The sequence below is a fragment of the Homarus americanus genome, unplaced genomic scaffold, assembly GCF_018991925.1.
Source record: "Homarus americanus isolate GMGI-L3 unplaced genomic scaffold, GMGI_Hamer_2.0 scaffold24260, whole genome shotgun sequence".
Classification (NCBI taxonomy): domain Eukaryota; kingdom Metazoa; phylum Arthropoda; class Malacostraca; order Decapoda; family Nephropidae; genus Homarus; species Homarus americanus.
In genome coordinates this window covers 12,162,010-12,186,876 of record NW_024721079.1, presented here as the reverse complement: position 1 = coordinate 12,186,876, position 24,867 = coordinate 12,162,010, and the positions used below count along the sequence as shown (strand labels likewise).

Below are 24,867 nucleotides of genomic sequence, written 5' to 3'. Positions count from 1 at the left end.
GAAATAGGAAAGATATCCCGAGCATAGCTCTGGCCAGCATGCGACACCACACTGGTCTCAGAGAAACTGCAGAGATAGCAACAGCTGCCTGGATTGACGGTGGTTTGATAACACCTGATGATGTTCACCTGGTGATAGATCATAACAAAGTAAAGGAGAGCTCAGGAGAAACTTGTCAGTAACCTAGAAGAGGAGTTTGATAAGGATAAGAGAAAAATGGAATCAATTGTTTGTTCTTTTGATGGGAGAAGGATGACACTAAAGTGTTCATGAAAGTTGAGATTCTGACAAGTTGTTCCCTGCCATGGTGAAGGAGGAACACTACTCCTGCTGCAGTGAACCAGGAGGGAAGTATTTGTGGCATTTCACTCCAGAGAAAGATGACATCAGGAAACCAGCTGGAGATAGTGGCAGATAACATTGTGAACTGGCTCAGAGAGAGAACGTAGACCAGACCCTGCAGGCCATTGGAGGGGACAGCACCAACACGAACACAGGGTGGCAAGGGGGGGTCATACAGTGGATAGAGCGGAAGATTGGGAGGAAGCTGGTCTGGATTGTTTGTGACCTCCACACCAACGAGTTGCCACTCAGACATCTGATCCAGGAGCTGGATGGCAAGACTCTTTCAAACAACAGATGGTCTGGTCCTCTTGGCAAGATGCTGGACTCTGCCACTGAGTTAGAAATAAATCCGAGCTTTGAAAAAAATCACAGTTGGCCCTCCACTCGTTGAGCTTGCACATACTGTCATTGACGACCTGAGTACTGACCAGTACTATGGTTACATGATTTGCAGTGCCATCAAAACTGGGGTCATGCCTGATAGACTTGCTTACCTGCAGATAGGTCCAGTCTCACATTCTAGGTGGCTCACAACGGCTCTCAGGTTCTGTAGAATTTGGGTCGCTCATCATAAACTGAAAGGGAACCAGCTTCACAACCTGAGACTTATTATCAATTCATCGTGAGTGTCTACTTGCCAAATTGGTTCAACACCAAGGTCAAGTCATCGTTCTCCGAAGGTCCGAGGCATGTTCTCTTCCAGCTTGAGCTCCTGAGGAGTCAGCCAAGGAAGGTTGTTCAGATTGTGGAGCAGACTGTGAGGAGATCTTCCTGGTATGCTCATCCCGAGGCAGTTCTGCAGACAATGCTCTGCAGTAAGGATGAGGAGGAGAGAAGAGTGGCAGTCAAAAAAGATCTTGGATATGAGACTTATGAGAGGATCTGGGCATGACGAATCAGTTGGTGACGATTCCTTCAGGGTCAGGAAGACTCCTGAAGTCAATCTAGGTGCCAAGACCCTCACTGATCTCATAGATCTGGATAACATCCAGGCTGGCAGTGAGCCCCCTCTTACCTGCAGCCTCACCAATGTTCAAGTCAGAGCTTTCCTGGACAACCCCATGCATGTCCCTGCCTGGCCCTCGCACACCCAGAGTATAGAGCGTTGTGTACAGCAAGTGAGCGAGGCCAGCAGTCACGTGTACAGCCAGGAGAGGAGGGAAGGCTACATCCGAGCTCAGGTGGTCAGCAGGGAGGTGATGAGTAGAAACAGAAGCAAGAAAGACATATTCTCTATGGTGTGCAGCAACACCGGTCGTAGTAGTAAAACCGGTTTTTATTTGATGATTTTGTTTTCTAAAGGAATATTAAATTTAATAAATGTGTCAAGATCATTCGTTTCACTATTCTGGATCATTTTCATCCTAATAAATTAACCTGATACATTTACTTTACTTTAAATAAGCTATTTAGTGGTGTTGGTAAAAGGGTGGGAATACTGAATTTTCATAAGATTTCAAGTTAAAATTTACCTAGCAAAAAATGAAAACTTTTCAAATCTGAAGATATCACATGATTCTGCACATAGAACTACATCATTAATACCATGGGCCGATTTTTCAAACTCAAAAAAAAAAAAAAAAATTCGCCTCCGTATGACACACCCTAATGTTATAGTGTATTATGTTCCTTTACAACAGCTGAGGTCTTTAAAGGCTCATTCTAGATTAGTAGACACACTTGCCATCAGTTATTAAAAAATAAGAGAGATAAACCTTTTCTGGTTGTAATGAAAACTTAACAGTTTAAATACTGTCGAACTTGAAACACATTCTGACACAGACCTGTTTTTTCTCCTTGATTTTCATAGTTGGTGTCTAATGTGTGGACTAACTTCCAGTCAGTATTTAAAGAAGGTAATCATTAAAGCTTAGACATACATACACACACACACATAACTCTCTGTTTCTAACATTCTTGGCGCCAGGTCTTGATTCCTGCCGACTCTGTAACAATGCCTCCTGTTTTAACTCTAATAATTCATTTCCTCTTTCCTGAGGAATTTTTTCGTCGTTCGTTCACGTTATGTTATTAACTTCTTCTGTTCGTCATGATTAGGTGTGTCAGCAGCAGGCGGTGGTGTGGTACTGATATCCTGCAGCTCACGTAAACAAAACACTTTTTTACTTCTCGTAATCAACTCCAGCATTCAGATAAATTCAAAATCATTTATATCTATCACACACACACACACACACACACACACACACACACACACACTCGACATTCATCAACTCGTCAGAGTCGTTGTATCATGTTGCCTCAGTGTACCCAGCATGACGTCACGTGCACCTAGTCTATATAATTGGAATTCTATAGTTCTGTTATTTTTTTTATTCTCTCTATATATCTTGACTTTGTAAATAGTACTTAATAAAAGACATTGACTATATTTATATAATTTATTTTCATCCTCATAACCCAACCTTTATGTTAATGGCGCAAAAGAAAAATAACTTTCACATCATAACTCTATACTTTGAAGTAGTATTGGAACCCATAAAGGTTTAGTAATTAACTTCTTCTATGACTAAGTAGTAGGACTTAAGACTCTACATGTCCGCCAAGAATTAGCACAACAACAACAACACCAAAATCATAACAAAAACATAACATTTATTTCCTATGTTCATAAATCAAGATATAAATAAAATGTGGCCCAAAAGCCTTTATCACAAGAGAGGAAGAATGACGCCCTAGTGACCACAACCACGAGTTTGAAGTTTTTACATTTCTAGTTTGAAGATAAGAATAAAAAAGGACAAGAATCAACTTAAAAAATTAATAAGGATCCATAAACATTCAGTCCATAATGTGATTTTCTTTACTCAGTTGTCACTTGTGTATCTTATTAACTGTATAAATTCACACCACTAATATATAAACCATTGTTAAAACACACAAGGATAAGTTGCAGATGTAAACAAACACTTAAATTACCCAAAAGAAACTAAGAATACAAACATAAACTATGTTGATCTTATCATCTTAAGGAGGATAATTCTTTATTTACATTAATCTCATCAAGTCAGCTGAGGTCAGAGGCAGAGATCGTGAGTATAAGATACCCCCCATTAAACTGTCGTCACTAACCTCTGCCATAAGTTTAAGAGTTAGTCAGGGTTTGGATTGGCAAAGATTGTAACGTTATTTTTTCCTAGTTAACCGGGATGAGAAAATGCTCCTAAGTACGGTCGATTTTCATTTCAATATCATCCACCATTTTGTTGACGTAGCTAAAGTAAATCAATGAAACTGGTTTTCGTGTGTTCAGTAAAGAAAATATTTAACGTATGATCATTTGACAATTCTGACCCAGGTCTTTGGTGCCTCGTAGGGATTCCCTTAAGGGTAACGAGAAATTTTCCGCTGTGAAGTTTTTGTATTTTTTTTCTGGGGGAGGGTGGCGGGTGAAATTAATTAAAAACTGGTCCAAATTTGTACTTTTCAGGCACACAAGGACCTAGTCGCATCTTTCTCCTCATCTGACAACCTCAGACGGTCACACTAGAACTAAGCAATAAAAGAGACAAAATGTATCCATTGATTTTTTCTATTCCGTCATGTAGTCATACTGTTGACGCCAAGAAAAACAGATTCAGAATTCCTTTTAGGCATAAATAAATAATCAATTGTTCGTAAACCCTAGCTATTTACATAATGATTTAATAATATAATACAGTGTACAGTGTCTCTCGGCTCCTCAACATTCCTTATACGGATATTCATCTTTTCTTTAAGTGAGTATAATCGTAAAGGTTGTCACCTCCCCCCAGCCTCTCCAGTACATGTGGGCGTTTAAGTAATTTTCTCTTTGTGTGTAAAGTTTTCAACGAAGCCTCCGAGACAGTGTTCAATTCTCCAAGACTTTACATTTTCTCACCCCTCGGCTGTCAGTGGACTGGAGTACTGGTGTGTGTGTGTGTGTGTGTGTGTGTGTGTGTGTGTGTCCTCATCATTTCTGCTAAACGAAGACAACTGACCTAAGAAACCACATGTGTTTTCAATTCACAGGATCCATAGATATGCCCTTTGAAGGTTATATCTTTAGGGGATGTCACTAGTTTTGCAAAATTCTTGCATCCACTTTGACTGCTAAGCTAAGGGGTCATGCTTCGCCCCACGTACTTGGCCCTACAACACACGCTCGTTCTCTACGTCACTGGAGGTTTCTTCTTCTATGACCTGGGTAACGAGGTGACCGAGACTTCCTGTACTGACGAAGGACATCCTCCTGGGCTGCAGGTCCATCACGAAGCCCTCGTTAGCGTAAGATATCTGGAGCTCGGTGAGGCTTTCACTGAAGCTGCCTCTACCGCTGTCTCTGCCGCTGCCGCTTCTACTGCGCTGTGAGGAACTCTCAGAGACAGTCCTCGCCTTTTTAGACTTAGGATCTAAGGCAATAGAAGCAGCCACCGCAGCCGAGGACAGTAAGGCTGAAGGTGTCAGATGATTCTTCCCTCGGATGCGATCTTTCAGATTCCGTCTGTGAAAAATAAAGTGTCTAAGATTTAATGAATTAAATATATCATGAGAAACAAACATTCACAGACCTGCAAACATACACACATACACTCATGCACAAACACATACATGCACAAACGCACGCACAAGGGCACACATACAAACAGACATACACACACACACATACACACACACCCATACACACATACAAACGTGCACACACATACACACACACTAACACATACGAACAAAAACATACACACATACATACACACACATCACATATACTCGTACATACATACAAACACACACACATTCACAAACACACATACACGCACCGTTATTGCCACTCTGGAGAGGTTAACACACAAAGCAGAGTTTTTGGTGTACACGTCCGGAAACATTCAGCAACTTACGGTGGGTTATAGACGACGTCACTTCCGTAAACATCAGAGGCGGTGGACTTAATGGACCAGACGTAGCGCTGCATCCCCTGTCCTCGTGTCAGCACCAACGACGGCTGTGGCAACAACATGAAAGTGAATAAGAAAGATATCAGGATCATCACCAGCGACAACTGTAACACCTAAACGAAAACAAAACAAATATGATTCAATCTAGGAAAAGGTTCACGGAAGTTGGTCAGTATCAGGGGAACTACGACCCCAAATAAACCAAGAAATGTCCACACCCTGAGTGTTTAATATATATTATTAATCAATAAATACTGTGCAAATATGTCTATATTAAGTAGTTTATTTGTTCTTTTCATGATACTAAATAAAATTAAGATATACTTATATTAGTAAAGATATTAATTGATGTAATGCTCAGGTGTGATGTTGTAACCATAACAGGTGTGAGAGACGCTCACAGTGGCCTACAGAAGACTTCACCTCGTTCTTGTAGAAACAGGGGAAGGTGACTCTGAAGGCTCTCCTGAAGGTCTGATGCATAAGGGCGTACACGATAGGGTTGATGGCGGCGTTGGTGTACACCATATACTGCGCCACCGTCAGTAGGTCGTTGTAGGTCTGTCAGCAACAACACTTCACTCATGAACTAGTCTCAATAAATACGTTGTAAATAATTACAATCAACTGTAATTTAATAATTTACCCCTAAAGTTATCAGTCACCGCTTCAAGGAAAAATATTTTCTGAGCAAAATATTTTATACACAAATAAAGACTGGCCACAACATCACCCAGAACAGATGGACTCACTGGGGTGCAAATTAAGAATTGTTTACACGACTCACCTGCTCGGCTTTCTCGTTCACAAAATGACCAGATTCGTCGATAAACATGTTGTTAGCTATCTTGAGGATCTGGAAGGGCAACCAACACACAGTGAAGGCCACCACCACCACGAACATCATCCTTACCACCCGCTTCTTGAGGTGCACCATGGCCGGGTGCTCTGTCCACACGAAACAAGTAATCCATCGTTAAATAAGTTAAAACTAAGAGTCTCCAGTGGACTAGTTGAACAAGAGCAACAGGGTTCATTAACAGTGACAATGAAGTGTGCATGAGAGACTCACCGCGCGATTTCATGAAACTGAAGCGCATTTGCTGGAAGTAGACGAAGATTCTGGTGTAGGAGACGACCATGATGGAGAGAGGCAGCCAGGTGAGGCCAATGATGCTCACCACCCACCAGATGCGGATCTTCTGATCCTCCTCCCCACAGTTAGTCTCAGTCAGGTCTTTCCACGCCCGCACCTACATAAGACGGCACATTGTGTTGGAAAAGTACCGCATATACCTCGCTGAACAAACAATTCATGGGACTCAAATCATACTAATAACCCTGGAGTAGTTTTATTAGGTTTGGTAACCTAGAGTCGTCTGTTAACTTCTCCCAACACCTAAAAGTAATGTTTTACATCTTCTGCTTTAAAGTCCTGTTGAAAGAGCTGTACGTTCAACCATTTTGATTCACCAGTTACAGGAGCAACTACAATATGTCTGTAAAGGTCAGTTGGTCGGTTAACAGACTGATAAAACAAAATTATTCGTTAGACTTTACGTACAAGACTAAGAGATAGCCATCTCGCGCCGTGGCCATCAACGTAAGATGGCGTACGTGTAGAGAGGGAACATTTATATAAAGTAGTAGAAATGACTGGTCCCCTCTCGTCTACTGAGGTGCTAGTGAGAGTATAGTGGCGCCTGTGTACCTGCTCTTGTCATGTTTACTTGCTCATTTCTTCTCTCCGCTCACACTTACTCAAGTGCACTGGGTCACCTTTATGTCAACTTTCTGATTAACACTCACTCAACATGTACGTGATGGACTGAGGCTCAAGTTTTCTTCCCCGAGTCCCCGAGAACATACACGACCACACCTACACTTTGTCAGACTCTCACCAATTGAAATCTCTAACCATGGTAGCGTAAACCGCTGTTATGGACGGAGTTCTTCCCGGACTCTCTCTCTCTCTCTCTCTGTGTGTGTGTGTGTGTGTGTGCTCGGCAGCTGAGTATCTCTTTGTCAGGTCACATGATCTAGTCCTGCCGCACATTGCTGTCTGTATCATACAGATATACTGTGGAGACCAGCCACTCAAGTATTGTATATAGCCAGGTGCACTACGTCCCTTTTCTCCTGTAGAACCAAGCTATGGAAAACAGTTCGTTGACTACCTGTGTCAATAATGAGACGCGTGTGTTCAAAATTAGTGCAAAGTTTACCAGATATTAAAGAGAAGGAAGTACAGCGGTCATGGATATAAAGTAAGACCAACGATACAGTGTCGATAAGGGATCTAACCGTATATATCCTGTAGAAGCAGAAAGGCAGGGCGAGGATGGCTGACACCACCCAGATGGCGACGATGATGGCGACGTAGTTCCAGCGCTTGAGATGTTTGTGGAACGGGAACACCACACCCACCATGCGGTCACAACTGATGGTGGCCAGTGACGTCACACTCACCAGCATCACCAACACTGTGAGCAGGTAAACAAAGACGTTAAAATCACCATTACTATAGGGAGCAGAGGCGAGTTGGAGAACATGTACTGCACCAGGATCACCAAGACACGGCTGAATGAGCAGTGTTGGCGGTGTGTAGCAGAGGAAATAATTTTACAGAATAATTAGATGAGTTTACACTAAAAATAGGAGCTATATACTGTACTTACACGTGTGTGTGTGTGTGTGTGTGTGTGTGTGCGTGTGTGTGTGTGTGCTTACATTTATAGCTACATCTGGAATGCAGTTTCGTTAAAAGGCAATTGACGTTCTCGCCAAATATTTGTAAAATTTGCTTTGTTTCATTCATGATATTATAACCAATTATACCTAAATTAGGTTAGGTTAGGTTGGGTTAGGTTCGGTTACGTTAGGTTACATTAGATTACATTCGGTTACGTTCGGTTACGTTAGGTATGTTTACGTGTGTTATGATCGTCTATGGCCAGCTGATATTAAAAAACAAATATATATATATAAAAGTTATCTCTATTTCGCAACTATAATATAAATATAAACTTCCTCTACCTGAAGACCCGTAGCAGGTTCAACACGTAGTCATAGAGCAATTTGGCCCACGAGAGAGAGACCTGTGCTCGGGTTATCATCATGATCGATTTCAGGTCTTCAGGTCTTCAGGTCTCTCCGATGTTATTGTTGTAGTCACAAGGTTGATTAAAGACTGTTTATGTTAGCAGAACGAACGAGAGGTGTGGCCGATCCTGCACGAGGGCCCAAGGCGGGAACTAAATTAACCGATGATTAACTGGATAATAAACACTCATAGAGACAATACAAGTAAAGTAACTATATGGCCGTCTTTGTGAAAGCATATAAACAGAAGCATATCTTCTTTTTTTATGGGGAATAGCCCACCCGGGCACAGGTCATCGACCCACAACGGTCCTTAGGGTGGCGAAAAAAATAAAAGTAAAAAGAAATTAAAAATAGAAGAAAAATAAGATTATATTAATCTAACCACAAAGATGCCGGAAAACCATCTTTTTGAAGTGAGACAGATTGTATGAGTATGGAAACACAGATGGAGGCAGAGCATTCCACAGTTTGGCTGTGTGAGGAAAGAAGGAGGTACTATAACGGGTTATTCAAGTGTGATCGACATCCACACAGAAACGGTGAGCACCGCGGGCAAGACGAGTTTTACGAGCCCACGTCCTTCCCAGCGGTACACAGGATGCCAAATCCACCGAACGTTGCCCATTAAAGTACCTGCAAAAGAGAGAGAGAGTGATTGTGATCAGAAAATTCTAAGGGGCGGAAACTGAGTAAGAATAGTGTGAGGGGTTAGAGGTAAAACAAAGTTCAAGAATAAGGCCGAGCTGCTCAGTAGACTCTTGCTCTTGCTCGGTCATCACAGGTCTATAAATAAGCAAAAACTCAGCCAATAATACAAGATCTGAAAAATACTAGCCTGGGTTGTCTTCTCTCCTACACAGGTTGGATGAATATATGAGCGATTGGGGTTGGGTGTAAACGGGACTGTCCAGTATGGGCCAATAGGCCCGCTGCACTTTCCTCCTTTCTTATGTTCTTATAAGTCTCGATGGGTAATGTTGATCAAGGTGATATAATAAGAGTGGTGCGGCAGCTGAGTGGATACAACATCGCTTCCTGTCCCAAAGGTCATTGGATCGCTTCCAAGGTACCCTTAACTCACCTGTGAATGGGTATCTACCTTTACAGGCGGGAAAGTAATGACGGTCTAGTCCTGTACAGGCCACTCTACCCCTTTGTGTATCGAAGGCTTTGACTACAGTGTGCCAACGAGACCCAGACCCACATTTTTCAATGCAGTAAGACGCACAGTTCGAGGGTTCCGTCCCCGAAGCTGTAACAACCTGCCAACATAAACAAAACAGCGCCTCTAGCACGACGGCTGATCCTCCCACCAGGACCTGTGTGTGTTGGATGGTTGTAGTTGTCCATGCAGAACTTTAGTTAGTATACAGGTACACTACTTTATGTCTGCAGACAGTTGATAGGGCGCCTGAACCTGTTCGATCGGAGGATAATAAGATAGAGACAAAATTTATGCAATTAAATATGAATTGGTTGTGTGGATGACGATGTGTGTGTATAGTTCAGGGTTACTACCGAGAGCTTATACTGACCGACCATGGGGAACGAGATAAATCCTAGAGTACAGAGTTCTCACGGTCTGAGTACAGAGTTCTAACGTTTAATAATAATGTGTCGGGTGTTTACGGAGTCCTGTGTGGTTCCTTTAACAGGCGGTACAATACACAATACACATGTTCTGGGTCCACATTCACAATCATTCTCACATTCATTTCAGTTCAGTTATATTCAGTAAAATCGCCATACAAGTTTACATTGACCATACAGTTATACAATTCAGTTTGTGTATAGATAATGGAGGTATATGACAGATACATATACTCGTGCAGTGCAGGTATACAAAAATGTACTTTGATAATATGGCTATACTGTACAATTAATGTTCAACAGAAAGGCAATTCGATCAAGGATCCTTAAACAAAGCCATCAGATGCTTATTACCACCGAACCTGATGACGTATGAATACATGTGAGGCGCATATGACAAGAATGGACAAAACGCCAGGAAAAAAAAAAATAAAGACCTCTGGCGCTTTGCTCACTGTGATCTGCCGCCCAACACCTTCATCACCAGCCCTGCACGGATAGTGACGCGTAGGTTGTTTTACTTAAAAGCCAAATCGACCATATTGCCACTTCCATTCTGAGTAACTGAATCTCTATCGGGATACAGAGGTGGTTTCCCTATCTTTTCGTGAATAAATCTCGATTTTGACCATAGTGACGCTTTGTCCACTCTGTTCGTAGACACCTCATGTACCCGGCTCATTTAAGCGAGGATTTTTTTTTTTTGAGGGGGGGAGAACTCCCCAGACACAGGTCATCTACCCACAGCGGGGCCTGGGGGGAGAAGGAAGTAAAAATTAGAGAGAAAGAATATATTAATCTACACCACAAAGACGCCGGAAGACCAGCTTTTTGAATCGAGCCAGAGTGTATAAGTATGGAACACAGGAGGCAGAGCATTCCACAGTTTGGCTGTGTGAGGAAAGAAGGATGTACTATAACGGGTTATTCAAGTGTGACTGACATCCAACAGAAACGGTGGGCACAGCGGGCAAGACGAGTGTTACAAGCCCACTGTCTTGCAGGCGGTACACAGGATGTCAAATCTACTGAACATTGCCCGTTAAAATACCTATAACAGAGAGAGAGTGAAGCAACATTGCGGCAAAGAGAAAGGGAAGCAAGATTATTGACTGAAGGAGGAGAGTTAATAAGACGAAATGCCTTTGATTTCACCCTATCTAACAGTTGGACAGAAGAACCACCCCAGATATGAGAGCAGCTGAAGCAACTGCTCAGGAGTAAAGCAGCTACAGCATCTGTACAACATTTCCAGCTTTTGGGAGGCAGTTATAGCTATATTGTGTATGTGTGGCTTCCATGACATATTAGAGGAAATGGTGAGGCTTAGCATATCTATTTTAGAGTTTGTCAAATTGGTGGATTCTTGAAATATGATCGATGGGAGATCTTCTATTTTGGAAAGTGTATTGAGTAAATACTGTGTTTTCTTACCATTGAATTTAACTAAATTTCTACTTCTCCATTCGGAGATGCTGCACAGATCTGTATTGATAGAAGAAACGATATCAGCTCTAGAAACAGATCTAGTTTGACAGTTAGGGGGAAGGGGAAAAGTGTGAAGAAGAGTGAAGAGTAACATTATGAACGTAAGAATGGATGGAATTAGTCGTTATGTGAAGTAAATCATTGATAAAAAGAAGGAAGTGAATAAGTGAAAGAACAAAGCCCTGTGGGACACCACTAGTGGTAGAGAATGAGCGAGAGATCGATCCCTTCACAACAACTGCCATGGATAGGTTCTCAAGGAAGCTAGAAATTAGAGAACAAAGTCGGGAGAGAAACCATGAGAGGGAAGTTTAGAAGGCAAAGACTTGTGCCATACTTTGTCAAATGCTTTGGAGATGTCATGGGCCACGACGAAAGTTTCCCCATCATCCCTTAGAGAGGATAACCAAAGATGGGCGCAGTAAGAGAACAGATCACCAGTAGATGTCGCCTGGCGGAAGCCATACTGGTGATCCGACAAAAGAGAAAGGCATTCAAGGTGACGGAGAAAATGAAAGTTTAAGCTAGTTTCGAAGATCTAAGAGAGGGGTGAAGTTAGGGCAATGGGGCAAAAGTTGAGGGATTAGAATGGTTACTCTTCTTCGGGGTGGATTGAACCAAGGCATGCTTCCAAGAAGAAGGAAAAGTTTGGGTTTTGAGGTAAAGGCGAAAGAGGCAAAGAGGCGAGCAAGCACAGGTGCCAGAGCTTCAGCACACACCCCTAAAAACACGAAGGGGTATTCTGGCTTGTCCATACGCCTTAAGCTGCGGTCACACTAGTGTTTCTACCCAGAATAAATCCACCGTACCGTTGATTTTTCAACGAACTACTCAAGTTGTCTCTACAGCGACAACTTATTTGTTGTCGAAAGTGGGACGATACGGAGCGTCTGAAAATCCATGGTGGGTTGAAATTTGCTTTAGAGTCTATTGTATTCATAAAATTTTCACCGTTCTCATTTTTCTTATTATTTTTAAAATGTACAAAAAATAAAAAAAAGAGTATTCAAATAAAAAAACACGAGCAAACATGTCATAGTAATTGAAAAATAATAATAATAATACACCACGACGGGAATTTCATTTGACTCTAGAGTACTTGCGTCACTTTTGTAAACAAGCATCGCTTGGACGCTACAAACGAACACCAAATTTCCGTGATGAATACTGCTAGTATTCCTTAGGGCAAAGCGTCTCAAATTGTTCTCATTGAAAAAGTGACGTAGGGCGTACCCTGCAATTTGGAATTATGAAATCCCCGATTTCAAGAGGAAAGTGAAGAAAAAACATTGCTACCAGCTGGGCGCTGGTTGATGGTTACTTTTGCCAGTGTGACCAGTGCACGGATCGTACCGTTGACTTATTGCCTTTGGATGAAATGCTATCGTGGATTTATTGCACGGAAAACTCTAGTGTGACCGTAGCTTTACTCACATCCACATTGGATAACACACCAGCAACCCTAAGAGTGGAGATTCTAGGAAAGTTCTTTGGTTCAGTAGGAGGAGCAGACGCAGCTGGTAAGTGACGGAGTCCTTGAGCCTGTTCAGTATTCCCAGTGGGCAGCTCCCATAGCTCCCATAGTTAAAGGGGATAAATCTATAAGAATTTGTGGTGACTATAAAGTTACAGTCAAAAAAAAAAAAAAAAATAGATGGATATCCTATTCCCAAGCGGGAAGATTTATTGTTTAACCTGGCAGGGGGGCAAGACGTTCACGAAATTAGATCTCTCTCATGCTTATTCCCAGCTAGCACTTGACGATGATTCAAGGAAATACGTACATTATTGCCATATGGTGTTTAGTCAGCCCCGGGAATTTTTCGAAAAGTGATGGAGAATATGTTGCAAGGCATTTCTCATGTTGTGTATTTAGATGGTATTTTAATAACAGGAATGACCGAAGAGGAACACATGAATAATCTTGCAGAAGTTTTAAAGCGAATGGAGAATGCTGGTGTAAGATTGAAAAGGAGTAAGTGTGTTTTTCAGGCATTGGAAGTAACTTATTTAGGACATAAAATAAATGCTGAAGGAATTGAAATCTTATTTAGGACTCATAAATTTTTATGGAAAATTTATTCCAAACCTCTCTACAGTGTTGTTGCCATTATACAGGCGCTTACAGAAGGATGAAGGATGTCAGGTGGCAATGGGGCCCAAGTCAGCAGCAAGCTCTGGCGGAATCCAAGCGGTCAATGGCGAGTTCCCGAGTGTTGGTGCACTACGACAGCAAGAAACCCCTGACGCTGTCCTGTGATACCTCTCCATACGGCCTGGGAGCAGAACTGGCTCATCGAACTGAAGCTGGTGAGGAAAAACCGATTGCTTTTGCTTCAAAGACCTTAGGTACATCTGAGAGGAACTATGCACACATAGAAAGGAAGGTCTAGCAGTAATTTGGGGGGTGAAAAAGTTTCATAGCAACTTGTATGGACGCCATTTTTTGGTAATTTCTGTTCACCAGCCTCTTAAGAGTTTGTTCAGTGAAAATCGTCCAGTTCCCATAATGGCTTCAGGTTGTATACACCATAACTTATAAGCCGGGAACTCGGATAGTACATGCCGATGCTCTTAGCCATTTGCCCCTTCCAGAGGTTCCCAGTGCCACGCCCGTGCCGGGGGACTTGGGGTGTTTGGTGCAGCGCCTGGACAATTCACCAGTTACGGTGAGAGACCTTAAGATGTGGACGGAGAGGGACCCGACACTCCAATGCAAAGGGTTATGTGTTACGCGGCTTGCCTGAGCACATCACTGAGGAGACATTGAAACCATTTTTGTGGAGGAAATTTGAACGAAGTGTGCATGGGGAGCGATCTTGTGAGGGTCGAGGGTAGTAGTGCCAGAGCCAGGGAGAAAGAGGGTTTTAGTCGAGCTTCATGAGACACATCCAGGGGTATCACGTATGAAAAGTATTGCACGTAGTTATGTTTGGTGACCAAAAATGGATGCAGATATTGAGGTAAATGTACAACGTTGCCAAGAGTGTCAAAAGTCAAGAAATTGTCCTTCCAAGGCGCCTCTTCATCCCTGGGAGTGGCCACAACAGCCATGGTCAAGGATATACTTAAGAACATAAGAACATAAGAAAATAAGGAGTCTGCAATAGGCCGGTTGGCCTGTGCATGGCAGCCCCTGTCGAGAGTTACTACCACTCTCTATCGTCCATGAATCTATCTAGCCTCCTTTTGAAACTTTCCAGAGTTCCAGCACTTACTACAAAATTGCTAAGCTTGTTCCACTCGTCCACCACCCTATTTGTGAACCAGTTTCTTCCTATCTCCCTCCTAAACCTAAACTTATCCAACTTAAATCCGTTGCTCCGAGTCCTATCCTGCCTGGATATTAGAAGAACTTTATCTATATCCCCTTTATTGATTCCTTTCACCCACTTAAATACTTCTATCGTATCTCCCCGCACTCTTCGTCTTTCTAGGGAATGCAAGTTACGTTTCTTTAACCTATCCCGGAATCATTTTCGTCATTCTTCGCTGCACCGACTCTAGTGAATTGATATCCATTCTATAATAAGGGCACCAGAACTGAACCGCATAATCGAGGTGCGGCCTGACTAGCGCAAGATATAGTTGCAATAAGACCTCTGCACTCTTATTACTTATACTTCTAGATATAAAACCCAATACTCTGTTTGCCTTATTTCGAACATTAACGCACTGTTTTCTAGGCCGTAGGTCCGGGCTTACAAGTACCCCTAGGTCTCTTTCACAAGTTGATTTCTCTAGGTTGATGTCGTTAAGGCTCTATACATTGTCAGTATTTGTTCTAACAAATCTGCTGACATTTTTTAGGAAAGTCTTCGAGGTAGTAGATAATGACGAAAATTACGATGTTATTTACTAAGACTTTAGCAAAGCATTTGACAGAGTACCGCATCAGAGGCTTCTGAGAAAAATTAAGGCTCATGGTATCGAGGGGAAAGTTTTAAATTGGATAAAATCATGGCTCACCGATAGAACGCAGAGGGTCAGCGTAGATGGTGTTAAATCTGAGTGGGGTCGTGTAACCAGTGGGGTTCCCCAGGGGTCAGTACTAGGCCCACTCTTGTTCATAATCTACATAAACGATCTAGATACTGGGATCAGCAGTGATATAAGCAAGTTTGCGGATGACACCAAAATAGGGCGGGAGATTAATTCAGGGCAGGATGCAAATGCATTACAGGAGGATCTAAATAAACTGCAGGGGTGGTCTGAAAAATGGCAAATGAAATTCAGCACCAGCAAGTGCAGCGTACTTAATATTGGAAGAACAAATACTGTCAATGTATACAGCCTTAACAACATCAACCTAGAGAAGTTGACTTGTGAAAGAGACCTAGGGGTACTTGTAAGCCCGGACCTACGGCCTAGAAAACAGTGCGTTAATGTTCGAAATGAGGCAAACAGAGTATTGGGTTTTATATCTAGAAGTGTAAGTAATAAGAGTGCAGAGGTCTTATTGCAACTATATCTTGCGCTAGTCAGGCCGCACCTCGATTATGAGGTTCAGTTCTGGTGCCCTTATTATAGAATGGAATCAATTCACTAGAGTCAGTGCAGCGACGAATGACGAAAATGATTCCGGGACTTAGGAACCTTCCATATCAGGATAGGTTAAAGAAACTAAACTTGTATTCCCTAGAAAGACGAAGAGTGCGGGGAGATATGATAGAAGTATTCAAGTGGGTGAAAGGAATCAATAAAGGTGATATAGATAAAGTTCTTATAATATCCGAGCAGGATAGGACTCGGAACAACGGATTCAAGTTGGATAAGTTTAGGTTTAGGAGGGAGATAGGAAGGAACTGGTTTACAAATAGGGTGGTGGACGAGTGGAACAAGCTTAGCAACTTTGTAGTAAGTGCTGGAACGCTGGAAAGTTTCAAAGGGAGGCTAGATAGATTCATGGATGATAGAGAGTGGTAGTAACTCGACAGGAGCTGCCATGCACAGGCCAACCGGCCTATTGCAGACTCCTTATTTTCTTATGTTCTTATGTAATATTAAGTACGCTGCACTTGCTGGTGTTGAATTTCATTTGCCATTTTTCAGACCACCCCTGCAGTTTATTTAGACCCTCCTGTAATGCATTTGCATCCTGCCCTGAATTAATCTGCCGCCCTATTTTGGTGTCATCCGCAAACTTGCTTATGTCACTGCTGATCCTAGTATCTAGATCGTTTATGTAGATTATGAACAAGAGTGGGCCTAGTACTGACCCCTGGGGAACCCCACTGGTTACACGGCCCCACTCAGATTTAACACCATCTACGCTGACCCTCTGCGTTCTATCGGTGAGCCATGATTTTATCCAATTTAAAACTTTCCCCTCGATACCATGAGCCTTAATTTTTCTGAGAAGCCTCTGATGCGGTACTTTGGGTAAAATGTTTCTAGTTATTATAGATGCTCACTCAAAATGGATGGATGTACATCCAACAAATTCTGCAACTTCATCTAGCACTATTGAGAAACTGAAGAATACTTTTGCTTCACAAGGTCTTCCATTTACAGTGATAACAGACAATGGTACTAATTTTTGAAGTATGGAATTTGAAGAATTTATGAAACAATGGAATATCTCATTAAGGCTTCACCATACCATCCAGCTTCTAATGGTTTAGCACAAAGGGTTGTTCAAATTTTTAAAGATTCTTTGAGAAAGATATCTGGTGGTTCGCTTGAGTCAAGACTATAAATTTCTATTATGATATCGTGTCGCTCCACACACCACAACGGGAGTTACACCGGTAGAACTATTAATGGGGGGGGGAACTAAAGACTTGTTTAGATTTGTTACGTCCGGATGTCGGAAACGTGGTGAGAAAAAAAAAGAATTACTGAAGTCTTATCATCATCGAAGTGCTAGACGTCGTGATTTAGGTGTGAGAGATTCTGTATATGTTCCTAATTTTGGTTCTGGTCCACATCGGTTGCCCAGTGTAATTAAGCAGAAATCCGGTCCAGTGTCTGTCAAGGTGGAACTGTTGAACGGGCAGACAGTACGACACCATCAAGACCATGTGCGGTGGAGGATCGATCTCGATGAGAGTGAGGGCGACCTCACGGTGCCCTCACTGGTAGGTGATGGTCCAGGGCCGCACTCATAAGAACATAAGAACATAAGAATGGAGGAAACTGCAGCGGGCCTATTGGCCCATACTAGGCAGTCCCGTTTACACCCAACCCCTATTGCTCATATGAGCATCCAACCTATGTTTGAAGCAATTCAGCGTATTCGAGTTAATGATGATATTTGGTAACTTGTTCCATTCATCCACTACTCTGTTTCCAAACCAGTGTTTACCTATTTCACGCCTCAATCTAAATTTGTCTAATTTAAAACCATTGTTACGAGTTCGCTCCTGGTTGGATAATTTGAGTACCTTTGTAATGTCCCCTTTGTTTAGCCCTGCCTTCCACTTGTACACCTCTATCAGGTCGCCCCTCGCTCTACGTCTCTCGAGGGAGTGCAAATTAAGATGCTTTAACCTGTCTCTATACTCAAGGTTCCTAATGCCCGGGATTAGTCTTGTCATTCTCCTCTGAATTCTTTCCAAGGATTGTATATCCATTCTGTAATACGGTGACCAGAACTGAACTGCGTAATCCAGGTGTGGTCTCACAAGAGCAAGATACAGTTTTAGGATGACCTCGCTAGTCTTGTAACTAACACTCCTTTGTATGAACCCAAGTACTTTATTAGCCTTGTTACGAGCAAAAACACATTGTTTACTTGGCTTAAGGTTCCTACTTATCATTACTCCTAAATCTCTCTCGCAGTCGGATTTCTCTATGGCATCGTTGTTCATCTGGTATCTGGTTTCCCTGTTTACATCTCCTATACTGAGTACTTTACATTTGTCCACGTTGAATTTCATCTGCCATTTTTCAGACCATTCGAAAAATTTGTTTAGATCTTCCTGTAGTTTTGCCGGAGTCCTCGTCAGATTTGATAACACGTCCTATTTTAGTGTCATCAGCAAATTTACTTATGTTGCTGTCTATGCCGATATCTATGTCGTTTATGTATATAATAAACAATAATGGTCCAAGTACTGAGCCTTGGGGAACTCCACTTGTGACGTTGCTCCAATGGGACTTAGTGCCGTTAATGCTCACTCGCTGTTTCCTGTCCTGTAACCACGCCCTAATCCATTTAAGGATGTCACCTTTGATGCCATGAGCTTCTACCTTCTAATTAGTCTTTCGTGGGGACTCTGTCGAAGGCTTTGCTAAAGTCGAGATATACCACATCATAATTGTGCCCTCGTCCACTGATTCGAAAACTGATGAAAAGAATGTTAATAGATTAGTTAGGCAAGAACGTCCGCTTGTGAAGCCATGCTGGGAATCATTGATCAATCGGTGCTTCTCCAGGTGATTTCGAATAGAGCTTGAAATGATTGCTTCCAGTAATTTGCCTACTATTGATGTTAGACTGATTGGGCGGGTGTCTCTGAGACGGCACCTACACCGGGGAGCTGCACACCGGAGGAGCCTCGGGACATTGTGGAGCAGTCGGAGTCTCCTGTCACAGCGCCCCCGACCGAGGCTAGTCAGTTGCCCCCCTCAGATCGATATGTGATAACTTGATAGGTTGTGTATTTCTTAAATGTTGTAATTGTATTGATTTTTATTGTTAGTGTTTCAAGTTTTTAGTTAATGTTTTAATAAATGTGGGGGACTGTTAAGTTTTTATTTGGGGTTTCGAATGCTATGAGTTGGATTCATACAAACTGTTGTATGGCGGTTTTTGAGCCACAGCAGTCAGTCCTGCCTCAGCCTGCAGCCAGGCAGCAGCATTTTGGGAGTCTGTTAATAAACCTTTTATGGAAGGTCCGGCATTTGTTTGTCTACCTGAAGTACTCCAAGTTATTACAGATGATAAGACAGAAAGACAAAGAAAATGTGATAACTGCTGCACCACGTAATCAAGGCGAGCGAATTTAGGCAAGGCGCCATCTGAGTGGCGATGAAGGAACACTAAGAGGTAAAATATTGACCCAACTTTACAATACATCCTTCAGATATTTTTCTAAGGGTATGTTCGGTCCCTCCTTGTGGTAATCCGATTAGTGTAGCCACGATAAACGATGAGTGAGGGAAGGGAGAGCCTCGGGAACCTTAACATATAGATATACATGGGAGGAAACTCTTAAATCATTTTTATGGTGGAGGTGGTGAGGATGGTGGAGGTGGTGATGGTGGTGGAGGGGGTGAGGATGGTGGTGGAGGGGGTGAGGATGGTGGTGAACATTGTGGTGGAGAAGGTGGTGGTGGTGGTGGTAGTGGTGGAGGAAGTGAGGACGGTGGAGGTGGAGGAAGATGTGAGGATGCCACCTAAGCTATCATATAACACTTGTAGGACTGACACGTGTTTATGCAGTTCGTTTCTGTGAGGAGAGTAACATTATAATACTGCTACTACTAATAATAATGTTCCCTGCTTTGTGTCCTTTATAAAGGTAATACAGAGGCTGGACGTAATGCAAGAGAGACTAAAAGACTCCCTCTGATCACTCTGGTTTCAGTACCAAAGAGATTGTTGTCATATTCCCCGCCAGAGCTTAATACATCCGTTCCTCGTGTCACCACCACCAGGATGGAAGGTATTTATTACTCCTCTACCAGCTGGGAGTGACCACAATCTCAGTAATACTCGTGGGAGTTAGGAAATATTCGGTATGCATTGTTCTTTTAAGTAGATACCGTATACAATTGTTAATATCAATAGACTCGCCCCCCCCGGACCAGGAAATTACAGATAAAGTCAAGTATTTCCTCAGAGTCTGTTATCATACACTATCTGGACCCCAGGGACTTCTTGTGTACCAACCACTATACTACGAATCGGTACATTGAACTTAGAAAGAGTTAAACATTCAGTTCTATATTATCACTAGTGAATTATTTTGTAACTAGTTCAGTTATTAACATAAGATGTGAGAACAATGTGAGATGTTAATCATTCGTAAATCATATTAATATTTATTTAAATATTTGGGAACATGAGTTAGCATCACTACGTCGTTATTAATTAATAAAGCTGCGTCTTCCTGTCCGTCATGTACAGTATGTCTCCCTCAAGAGAACAAATAAGTTACTTTACAGATTTTGATATTTTACTAGACTTATGTATTAATATTCTGGGAAGAATTTATTAAGTGTTTTGATGTACACTCGGAAACCATATTCTCTAGCCCACCTGGGTCGGTGCTGGAGGTTAGTACAGTGTCCTTTCTGGACGGGGGACCCCACTAACACGAGGCAACACACGCACGAACACACACAGTATAGTACGGCTGTATAGATGACATTATGTATAAATATTGTATATGGCATTTTATACTCTGCATTATCTTCATTATATATGAACACGAAGAACAATTACCATAGGTTGTAGTTACGAAAGTATGAATGGAAATAAACATTTCCAAACCACCCAGTGAATCCACACAACGTTTACAGCGCTTGTGTGTGTGTGCCAGACCACGATGCTTCTTCCACACCCCATCATTCGCGTAACTATATGAAAAATCGTGTTTAATTTAACTACATATTTCAAAAACCTTAAATTACATGTGGATCAGTCACTCCTCATTTGACACACTTATAGTGTAATACTTTGACCATCCCACCTGGGCACTTGGAGGCCCACGGTAACTCTCACGGGGCAACATACGCACGAACACACAAGTTATGATATGAACCCTTCCAGGCTTCACTATCATTATCATGTTAAGTTCATCGTGCTCTGTATCTTGGTAACTAGTCATAGTATCAATACATGACAGTGTTATTAGTATAATATTGTAACTTTTGCCCTACAGTTATTGTTGTAAATCATGGACAGGAAGGATACATAAATTGTAATATCAAGTGTTTGGTTCGCTCAAAGCCACCCCAAGTCAGACAACGCGTCACACAAAGTTACACTGTGTGTGTGTGTATGTTCTGTAACATTAAGCTTCATCCTTAGTTGGTAAGATGTTTCATAAAGAGGTTTCTCCCATTCGTCATTGTGAGCATCGTCCCAGAGCACATTGTTTCCATCAAAACCATGGTTCATCCTTATTTCCCTTCTTTCGTGTAACTAAATCCATATGGCTAAGTGCTTGCTTTTCATTTCTTTATTTACCAAAATAATGTGGATCAGTTACACGTTATTTCACACATACATGCACTAAGAGCATCAAGATTGTTTTGTAGGCATGACTATTGGTTAATTGAAACCCCAAAAATGTGGTTTTACGTCACTTCACATAAATATGCTTACAAAATCTATGCATTAATATGCATAACTCTTGGGAATCTGTCCAGACATTAAATATATGTTATATATTACACTAATCACATAGATATGTTTCCAATGTTTATGCATAATAAATGTGAAAAATATTTTTGGGGTTAAAATTCACCAATAGTCATGCCTACAAAACAATCTTGATGCTCTAAGTGCATGTATGGTAAATAAAGAAATGAAAAGCAAGCACGGCTGGCGGTGCAGATTGTGTTCGGTGGGACAGGGTCAACTCCGTCACTCATACAGGAGAAACTATCACATGACATGATTCCTAGACGGCCAGGGAGTGAAAATCTAGAGCTGGTTATTTGTATTTCAATGTCACATTAGATAGCCATCCTAAGGTTAGGAGACGTAGACGAAAAATTATGAAAATACTCGTACACATATAAGTAAAAACAAGATTTGTGTTTGAGAGAGGTGGTGGAGATCAGCTACAACACTACAGGAGGCCAGTACTTCAACGTAACGTGACTCGCTGTAGGTCGGAAGAATAAACAAGGAACATCACTATGAGAGTCACATCGCTGAACACAACAGATATGAATTTTTCGTCCATAGTATTAATGTAAGTGAAATGTCGCTGGAGTTTTACGTAATCCACCAGGATGAAAAATATGAGAAGTTTTTTTTTTTGGGGGGATTAGATTTGTCGAAAGAGAGTAAAATATCTCCAGCATTTACTGAAACAGGGATGGTATAACACGACTCTAAGTGGAACATGTCTTGCACGACTGGCAGGTTAACTGTGGCAACAACTCGAGTTAGATGACTTACACCGAGACTCGCCAGTAGCTGGATGATTCATCTTATCTTTCATATTACGGGAAGAATTTTTCATAATTTTGATCCTGGGTGGTGGAACACAAGCTGGTGAAATTTGTTGTCCATAAGAGATGCGAAAGTGACCGAGACAGTGAAGGAGATGAGGAGGAGGGTGACCTTTGACAGACTTAGACTTGACCGAGTGATGAGAAGAGTAGCACCAACAACTTACTCTGGACTGATGAGACCTGCCAAGTGACATACTGGACATTGACACACACAGAACAAGAGTGAATGATTTGACTTACTCAATATGTATCCCTCGAGGTGGCACCAGATCCTCCCCAGGGGCCAGAAGTAGCTGACCTGTTGTATGGTGAAGGGGATGGGCCCCGCCAGGGAGGTGATGAGGTCAGCGACGGACATGTTGAGGATAAAGAGGTTAACGGAGGTCCTTAGCAACAGACGGTTCTTAAGGAGGATGATGATAATGCACAGGTTGCCCAGGAAGGCCACCAGTACCACCAAGGTCGCGTACGTCCACCTCACCGCCACATCCCAAGGCTCGTGGTGCGTTATGTTCATTTTGTCCGTGTAGTTGTAGTCTTTGAAACATATTGTCACATTGTTGCTGGAGGTACAACAGTTGTCGTCACAAATCATTTTCTCGAAGGGGAAAGTGTCAAATATTGGGTTGACGTCCTCACTACCCGGAAACACTTGACCTTCCATTATCAACTGTAATGAGACGTGTACTAAAGAAGAAACTCCTTCTTAGATCATAGTCTTTCGTTACGCCATCTTGAATGCTGTTGACTCAATTTTATAAATATCGTGCTGTGGAATATTAAGCCCCAGTTAACACTATTGTCTTTCTTCCATTTAAATATCACAACACTAACTGTAGCTCCGTCATCACACTGTACCTCCCGATGGGTAGAACTACAAGACTGTATCTGTGGGTGTGAGTAAGTAAATACAAGCGGTGTTTCCGTTTATACACGACCCACATACATTAACTCCTGGTGTACTAAAGCTCGGCGAGTTTCTTGAGGGACTGAGGTAAACACAGAGTGGTACTTGCGCTCTGGCTGACTATCACCCGACTTATCTTACTCGTCTTTATCGTCATGAGGATTCATAATTGTTTCAGCCTTGAACTTTACATCACTAAAGTTAATCCACATTACAGTTCACCTCGAGAACATTGCTTCAAAAAATGTACATGAACACTACATTTTTTGCTAAATCGTTTATTTTAGTAAATATTTCAGTGCAATGAGAGTAAAGGGTTAAGGAAGGTGGGGGATTAGTGGTAACTGAACGATAATCTGATGAGGAGAATCTCGTTGAAGATGTCTCATATCGCTCCCTCAGATATAAGAAGACAATGATAAGAAAATATGACCACTTAAAGGTTTTAACGTGTTCTGAAGGTCTTATCCCTCACAGCCTCCATCTTCACCTTACAAGAAGGATGATATGCTTACAATACAGTACAGTTAAGTGCAGTGCACTACAGTGCAGTACAGAAAAGTAAAGTAAAGTGCACTACAGTGCAGTACAGTACAGTACAGTGCAGTACAGTGCAGTACAGTAAAGTAAAGTACAGTACAGTGCAGTATAGTGCAGTGCAGTACAGTTCAGTACAGTACAGTAAAGTACAATACAATACAGTACAGTCCAGTACAGTACAGTAAAGTACAATGCAGTACAGTGCAGTACAGTACAGTGCAGTGCAGTACAGTACAGTACAGCAAAGTACAATGCAGTAGAGTGCAATGCAGTACTTAACACAGCGGATTCCCTTCTCAAAAAGGATAACTTTTCGTAATTATTGTTATCACTCCGTGGATTATAATACATAAATCATTAAATTGAGTATTTCATACAAGAAATTGTCTGCTCTCTTAACACTACAAAACTATTTGAATTAGATCAAGGAAGGTTCAGTTTTATTTATTATGTATCATTATGTAAGGTTATGTTACTCAAGTTGATATTGGTAATATTCATTTAGTTTGTAGGATCTTTGACTACGTGATTATTCCTACGAACTATACAAATTAGAGCGATTTGTTTAGAAAAAAAAGTATACAGGGTGGGCATAAAGTCTTTCCCTGATTATGAAAAATCATATCTCGAAGACCATTCTAGATAGAAACATGAATGTTGTAGCATTGTGTAGACGAATTTATATATTTTTTTTTCATGCATATTTTAAGCTGTAAAAAACTGTATGTTTGTACCTACCATATGTTTTGTGTAATAAATGTGTGTAATCAGGGAAAGACTTTATGCTCACCCTGTATATATTAAAATAATCGTTAT

General features: G+C 41.7%; 1 protein-coding gene across 1 annotated transcript; it reads right to left on the bottom strand.

Moving 5' to 3' along the window:
* Positions 1-2,733: 2,733 nt before the first annotated feature.
* LOC121861559 (substance-K receptor-like) lies at positions 2,734-23,616 on the bottom strand. The gene is made up of 7 exons (XM_042359438.1): positions 22,845-23,616; positions 7,587-7,765; positions 6,355-6,535; positions 6,070-6,230; positions 5,706-5,843; positions 5,226-5,329; positions 2,734-4,831 (listed from the first exon to the last, which is right to left on the bottom strand). The coding sequence occupies exons 1-7, from the start codon at positions 23,266-23,268 to the stop codon at positions 4,480-4,482; spliced, it is 1,539 nt and encodes a 512-aa protein (XP_042215372.1). The 5' UTR covers positions 23,269-23,616; the 3' UTR covers positions 2,734-4,479.
* Between the last annotated feature and the right edge of the window lie 1,251 nt (positions 23,617-24,867).